Source organism: Stenella coeruleoalba, assembly GCF_951394435.1.
Source record: "Stenella coeruleoalba genome assembly, chromosome: 10".
In the NCBI taxonomy this organism is placed as follows: Eukaryota; Metazoa; Chordata; class Mammalia; order Artiodactyla; family Delphinidae; genus Stenella; species Stenella coeruleoalba.
In genome coordinates this window covers 66,104,994-66,113,003 of record NC_137156.1, presented here as the reverse complement: position 1 = coordinate 66,113,003, position 8,010 = coordinate 66,104,994, and the positions used below count along the sequence as shown (strand labels likewise).

The window sequence follows — 8,010 nt, the reverse complement described above, 5'->3', positions numbered from 1 at the left end:
ATGACTCTGCACACACTTTTATAATCAGAAACTTGCAGTTTATTTTGAATAAACCACTCAAGGTTGAGCAGATGACATCACCTCAACTTTTTCTTTGAAGAAAACAAAGATACATGGTAAATTCATGAAAACACTGTGCCTTCCTTTGCAGGGCAGAAAAATTCTGCCTGACCTTTTCTATCTTCCTGATGTTAACAAGAGACAGCCACTTGAGGCACGAAAGAAAGCTCTCTGCAGATCAAGGGCTGCAGGCTGCAGTCTGGGCACAGAACCTCCTGCAGCTCCAGTGGTTGGGGCCACAGCTGGATGCAAATGCACTATGTGGTAGCTGTGCAGTCCAAAAAATGCCCAGCGTGCCGAGGGTGTGACTTAAGGTGCAGAGCTGCAACTCAGCTCCTGCCGCTGCCATGGCGGTGACACAGAAAGGACTCAATGCAGAGGTAAAAGCTCCAGACACCAGGATCTTCCATGGGCCAATGCAACAGTCACACCCCACCCCTAGGTCCCGCAGCAGGCACTCTTCTCCTTCAGTTAGCTCAGCACTGTCCAACTCTGGGTTCATCTGCTATACTCCTAACTTGTCCTACCGCTCCACCCCGTGGTCCTTTCCTTGCAGGAGATGACAGGAAGAGGCAAAATCTGATTGGGGAGAAAGGGAGCCTGCAGCCGACTATGTACCCCATGACTCCAAGAGTTACAGCTGTCCTCTGCCTTCAAGAGTGATTCAGTTTACAGCTTACATGGTACCTGGGAAATTACCGACTGAGGTGAAAATGTTTGAATATCAAAGAATTTCCAACACAATATTTATTCACAGATCTCCTAAGCAACTCTTCCAGGAGGTCAAGGAGGCCCTATCGAGTATGGACAACTCTGCCGGCCTCAGAGTGGAGGCACTGAAAAAAGCCATAGAAACCCCAGGAATCACAGATGTAACTTCTGAAAGGCCCACAGGACCAGGTTCAGGATAGGTAGGACACCATGCAAACCACTTGTTCCTCTGCACTGTGAAAAAGCTGGCCTTTTTCCCTGGCCCGCCCCTTGTGGTACAGGAGCTGGGACCACAAATCAAGAACCGTGCTGGCCTCAGACTCCCAGACCCTAGAGGTGCTGTCCTCCAATAGCTGAAACCAGGCAAGGGGGAGCGCAACCAACTCCTAGAGTGGGTAATGGAGACATACACTCCAGGTTAACATGAAAACAATTTGTGCAAACAAGGTCCCTGAGCCAGGCAGACCAGAGTCCGTCCTTGGGAGGACCATGCTGAACTCTGACCCTAACGTTCACCAGAGGAAAGTGTAGCAGGACAGTGTCAGGTATGGCTGTGTGTGAACCTGGTCAGAGTCACACCACGGGAACACTGGCACAAAAGAAGGAACCAAGGTAAAACAAATTTATTTGGGGGAACAATCCCCTTTAAAAGTGGATCTCTATCTTTAGAAAACAAAAGAAAACTGTGCTGAACTCACATCCCCTGGTCTGGAGGGCCACAAGCCCACCTACGTGTTCTGCTGTGGGCTCTGGCCTGAGTAGCCAGACCCAGGTAAAGCTCACTTTCAAGAATTAAGATGAGTCCACAGACACACAGTGCCATCAGACAGGATGACACCCCATGGCAAGACTCCGTTCTGTATTGTCTCCTCACTGCCAACGTAAGGCAGTGTACCTGACCACAAAAGGGTCTACAAGGACCAGACAGGAGGCACGATGTGATTCCCTGCGCTCCATGCCTATAACTCAGGCCAACTTAATTTCCCACCATCTGCCACCCATGCTCTTCCCTTGGGACTCTAGCTGTGGCCAAACACATATGAATCTGGCAAGCAAAGACCACCGGGGCCCTCTTGCAGTAGAGATTCTGAGGCAAGGTGAGCGGGCAGCATATGTTACATTCTAAGTAAAATAGCTAGAGGTTAAAACACTCCAATGCCAATTTATTTTTAAAAAGGGTTCTGTGTAATTCTATGGTTTGTTTGCCCCCTCTTTTTTGTATAATTGTACAACCCTTGAAAATTATAAGTTGTAATGATCTAATCCTATTAATAGTCATTCAAAAAAAAACTTTCCCTCCCTCCCAACAACCATCCAGGGGGAATTAAAGGTCCTGAGAAGAGGCCAATTCAACATGGCCTCTACCCTGGGAAAAACAAAAAGCAAAAGATGAGGGAAAAAAAAAAAAAACAGAAATCGACTAAGAGGTGTGTGGCCAGTGTCTCTCAGGAGTGGGGCCCTGGCTGTTGCCTGGGGTTGTGAAAGGCAGAGCCTGCAGCATGCAGTACAGCAGCCGGGAGACCTCGCAGCCACATCTTCCTCACTCTGGCACGTCCATGTCCCAACCTAGGTGTCATGGAAATCCTTCAGCAGGGTTCTCCTCCGCTGCTCTGCTATGTGCATCTGGTTCTCTAAGTCCTGCACCAAGGAAGCAAGATAGGTGCTTGCATGGCCCAGTCCCATGAGCAGGGAGCAGCTAAAGCCACCCCACCCCTGCCCCCCCTGCCACGGACTCCAAGAAGTCAAAAGCACTGACCTTCCCACCCTTCTCAGCAGCAGCCTCCAGTCTACATGCCAACTACCATGTTACCTATTACCACACCAGCCCTCCCTTGCCTGCCAGAGGATCCAAGAGGACAGCACTTACCCCTCTGTCATAGCTGTCTGCACGCTCCACCTTCCATGACAGGTTTTCGATCTCAGCCTCCAGCTGAGCCTGCTGGTATTCAAACTGTATGGGTAGAGCAGGAGGGTCAAAAGGAGAAGGGGCTGTAGCCGGGGCAGGGCCTGCAGATGGGAGGGGCAGATGCAGCACCTCAGGCTCGCACGAGCTATAGACAACCGTGTCTCTGATACTGTCCTCAGAGAGCAGTGCTACTTCCTGTACCCAGAGCCAGAATCCAATCAAAAGGGGCTTCCCTGGTGGCGCAGTGGTTGAGAGTCCGCCTGCCGATGCAGAGGACACAGGTTCGTGACCCGGTCTGGGAAGATTCCACATGCTGCGGAGCGGCTGGGCCCGAGAGCCGTGGCCGCTGAGCCTGCGTGTCCGGAGCCTGTGCTCCGCAGCGGGAGAGACCACAACAGTGAGAGGCCCGCGGACCGCAAAAAAAAGAAAAAAAGGCTACCTATGGAGTAAAGCCACGTGGCAAGGCCACACTCACCCTCCACCCCCAAAGAAAAGGGAAGAACTTAAGCCACTGAAGAGAATGCTCCCAACATACAGCGAAATGGATGCTACAAGAACAAGTCAAAGTGGATATTCACAGACACTGTATTCACTGAACACTGCATTTTTTCAGCCCTTCTGAAAATCAAGAGTCTTTAAAAATTTTCAAACCATTTGACTTAGTAATTATATACCCACTGCACAAATCAGTTGCACAAAGAGGTTTCCCAATGTCTTATTTATGATAGTGAAAAACAGAAACAATAAATGCCCCAAATGTTGGTACAACCATATACTGGAACATTTATGCAACTATTACAAAATGGCATTTTCCAGCCGGGTAAATAACAACAGCTGCAAAAACAATTAGTTGTAACAAAAAAATGTTATATATATAACCTTGATTATAGAAATAATATTAATTTTAAAAGGCTGGAAAACACTAACAGCAGTCATTTCTTTCTGGTGGGATGATAAATGATGTAAATGTTTTTCTAAGTTTTTCAACATTTAAACAATAAGTGTGAATTACTTTATAATTGGGGGTAAACAACCCAACATCTAAGATGAAAATTAAACCAAGATGCAAACAAAGTCCACTGTATTTAGGAACATGCAAGCTGCATATCCTCCCAAAGCATGGGCACTGGCTCCCAAGTGGCAACAGACATTTTCAGCCAGTCACCCCAAAAATATAGTTGTTCACTGGCTTCAGTATATCTGCCTTCCTATTACACAAAATACCAGCACCTGAGATCTACTTTGGAAATGCCTAGGGGAGAAATAAAATTTTACAATTGCCAGTTTTGATTTTGCCCTCCCAATAACCAGGCATCTGGTCCTTGCTCTCCTGCAAAGTGCAGGTAGAGAAGGGCAGCTCTGAAGCTAAGAGAGCAGAGAAGAAGAATCGCTTTGCCTTACCAGCTTCTTCCTGGGTCCAGACTCCATGTAGTATGCATATGGGTACGTGTACTGCAGGGTGTATCGACACTGCAACAGAGAAGAGAAGGGACCTGTATCTATGACCCTAACTACATGGATCTCAGGCGGCTTTTACAATTCTACCCCACCATGCAAATTAGCCTGGCTCAACGGGTATGGGCCTGAAAGAAATGAGGCCAAGGCAAATAAAAGATGAATTGGGGGACAACATGGCAAAAACTGAAACAAAAATGGTCACAGAACACCCACAGTTCCTTTTCCACACTGTGATTTATTACCAGCAGCTGCCTCAATGGCTCTTCCCTCTTGAGTCGGACATCAGAGTCCACACATCTATCTCAATACTTGTCCAAAGACAATCTCTTATTTTCCTTTGAGTGATGCATGGATGGGACAAAAGAAGAAAAGGGCTCTAGTTTTCCCTGCAGTTCTTTTCCCTGCAGGCCGAGTCACTGGAATACTCTTCTTAAAATCCCCTGGACATCCACAGAGGGCTGGGTCCTCAGTGGGCACAGCCCAGCAAAATGTGGACCCATAAGCAGGAGCATGCAGGACTGCACAGGGTGCTAAGCCCCCTGCCCCCTACAGTGCCTCCCACCCTCAGAGGTCTGGGCCTGACAGAGCTGGAAGAGTGAGGGGGTACAAACCTTGGCCAAAAGCTTGGCAGCATTCTGTAGGTACTGCCAGTCGATCCACGTCCCCAGATTATTCATGACCCTCTCCTGAATCTTCTCGTGAATCCGCTGGTATGTCTGTGCCTCCAGCTGCAAGCTCTTGTTGTGGTTCTCCCACTACAGGGTTCAGAGGAGGGAGAAAGCTGCAGGAGTCCCAGGAAGGTGGAGATCCAAAAGGAGTTCAGAATGGCCACAGCCTCATCTAGCTGATGGGGACTGTGTGTCCTTGGGATTGCAAGAGGGGGGCTTCCTCAGTCCACACTACCAACCCTGTCCAGAGCAGCTGTCTGCCTGCCAGATCACTCTACCCCCCTGCGGCAATAGGACTCGAGCCCTGAGGATGAAGCAAAGCTAGGTAACTACAGGTCTCTTGTGCTTAGAAACGAAATGTCCCATGCTCTGTGGGCTTCTGAAGGGTCTTCCTGGGATGAACTGCCCTCTGAATCTGACTATTAAGATGGCACTGGATTAGGGGGAGGGGCAAGATAGGGGTAGGGGATTAAGAGATACAAACTACTATGTGTAAAATAAGCTACAAGGATATACTGTACAGCACAGGGAATATAACCAACATTTTATAATAACTATAAATGCAGTATAACCCTTAAAAATTATGAATCACTATGTTGTACACCTGAAAATTATATAATACTGTCAGTCAGTTATACCTCAATTAAAAACAAACAACAAACATGGCACTGGATGGAAAAGACTGTCTGATGATCCTTCATTATCCTTCAACTCATCATTCAAACAAGGTCAGCAGGTCCTTCCTTGTTAGCTGTGGCCGCCCTGTGGAGCCTGAAAGCCATATCTATGGAGGCACCACACAGGCCACTGCAGGAGTTCCACTTTCTGACTTCTGTGTGAGCATGCTGGCTGTGGCTACCAGTCACTGGGAATTTCACCCAGCAGGCCAAATGGAAGAAGCCCACCCTCCAGGCTTCTGGATGCCTACCCTCTCAAAGTAGAACAAGTACTTCTTGAGGGCCTCTCTGGCCTGGGCTTGCTGGCTCTGATTGACAATGTCAGGGTTCTCCTTGTACCGACTGCACTCATAGTACTCGCTGCCGTGGGTCTTCCAATCTCCTAGACACATCCAGCAGAAGTCTACACAGAATAGAGAAAGAAGTATTTACACACACGAGACAAGCCCACATTCCTCCAAAGTCATAGGCAAAGCAGGAAAACAGACAGATCCTGCTCTGGGTGGGGGGTGGGGGGGTCACCTATCCAGAACTCTCCAAGGGTGCCTCTTTACAGAGGGAATGTATACCACTCATCCCTGTCACATTCCACTGTCCCTGTAAGCCTGTCCTTGCTGATGTGAACAACAGCCTACGGATAGTCTCAGTTTCATGAACACATATGCTTTGTGCCGTTTAATCCAACACAAGCAGATGCTGACTGTACAAGGCCACTGGTCTGCTGTGCCAATGCCTCCGTGACAAGCAGAAACTTGTCCAACTGAAGCCCACCTGGTCATTCAGAAAACACATGTGCCCTCCTGACTATGCCCACTCTCAACACCTGTCCTAGGTGTTGTACATGAAACTGGAAAGAAAGACTTTTCCCCCTTTTCTTCTGTCTTAAACAGCACATTTTTATGGGAATTCCCTGGCGGTCCACTGGTTAGGACTCGGTGCTTTCACTGCCGTGGCCCAGGTTCAATCCCAGGTGGGGGATCTAAGATCCCACAAGCCACACAGTGAGGCCAAAAAAAAGAAAAAGCACATTTTCATAAAACCCACCCAATAGTGCATACCCAGAATTATGACTCTGTTTCCATACTGAGGAAGCAAAGAGGGAAAAATAAAGATCCCCTATGGATGCTATACATCTGAACAATTATTGTGGCTTAATGGAGAGGGGCCAACCACAGTTCTATGTTCTGTCTCTGCCAGAGACCCCGACAGTGGTAAACCCTGTTTCCCAGGAATCACTCCATAAGTTGGCTCAATGACTTCCCAAAAGGGACTTCTGTAAAATCTGGAGAAGCTAAAGCTAAAGCCAAATCAAGAGACCCAGAGGTCGTTCACTTCTCTTCTCCTAGGAGGCTTCATTGAACAGTGGCAATATTGCTTTCTCCTCAGTCAGCTAGGTTGTGTTTGCTACTGTTTTAAATACTACTACATTGCTTAGGGTTGCCTGTACAGGTAGTAAAACTATACAGCAATGTGAGGGATGGAAGTTAACTCTGGGCAGTAAGGGATGGGGAGACTATGACTGAGGAGGGACACACAGAGGACTTCCTCAGTACTAAGAATGTGGTGGGTACTCGCATGTTCACTTTGTCATTTCTCTTTAAACTGTACGTATGTCTTGTGCACTGTTCTAAGTGGATCATGTATGTCCCTCTCATTCAAACATGCAGAAAAGCTAGGGTGCGATATCACTGAGGAAATATGCCACTACCCTCGGCCTATCTTCACTCTACACTTCAGGGTCACCACTCCAGTCTAAAACCTTGCCTCGTCTACTCTGATTACAGTGTGCTCCTGGGAGAACACAGGAATAGCGTAAGTCAGGCTCTTACAAAGAGAAACTCTCATGGCCTCCTGGTTGGCATCTAAGCAGCTGTGTAAGAAACCTATCTAGACATATTTTCTACCCAAAGGAATTTTATTTCTTTACTTGATCTGGCAGGAAAGGAAAGCAAAACCAACAGGTTCTATGTAACCTACAACTGATAGATGACGGAGGCCTGAAAGGCCAAAACCCCCTCTGAAAACTTTATAAAACCTCAGAGGAGACTTCCCTGGTGGCACAGTGGTTAAGAATCCGCCTGCCAACGCAGGGGGACACGGGTTCGAGCCCTGGTCCAGGAAGTTCCCACATGCCACGGAGCCACTAAGTCCGTGCACCACAACTACTGAGCCTGAGCTCTAGAGCCTGCGAGCCACAACTACTGAGGCCTGTACGCCTAGAGGCCGTGCTCCACAACAGGAGAAGCCACTGTAATGAGAAGCCCATGCACCGCAACAAAGAGTAGCCCCCACTTGCCACAACTAGAGAAAGCATACGCACAGCAACAAAGACCCAATGCAGCCAAAAATAAATAAGTAAATAAATTTATATATATATATAAAAAAAAAAACCTCAATGGAAAACTATTATTTTACTGCCTCCAGTAAAACCATGTACAGCCTGCTTAAAAGGTATCTGTAAGGCAGCCCAGATAAGCCCCATGCTACTTACCTGCCTTGGCAAAAATAAAAAGAACACACTAAAACCTTC

General features: G+C 47.7%; 1 protein-coding gene across 1 annotated transcript in view; it reads right to left on the bottom strand.

Moving 5' to 3' along the window:
* ARIH2 (ariadne RBR E3 ubiquitin protein ligase 2) overlaps positions 1–8,010 on the bottom strand; it is a 47,526-nt gene continuing 39,516 nt past the window's right edge. Inside the window, 5 exon segments of the mRNA XM_079933141.1 lie at positions 1–2,409; positions 2,639–2,722; positions 4,079–4,147; positions 4,747–4,890; positions 5,732–5,883. Of these exon segments, the coding sequence (XP_079789267.1) occupies positions 2,338–2,409; positions 2,639–2,722; positions 4,079–4,147; positions 4,747–4,890; positions 5,732–5,883 (521 nt within the window). The 3' untranslated portion in view covers positions 1–2,337.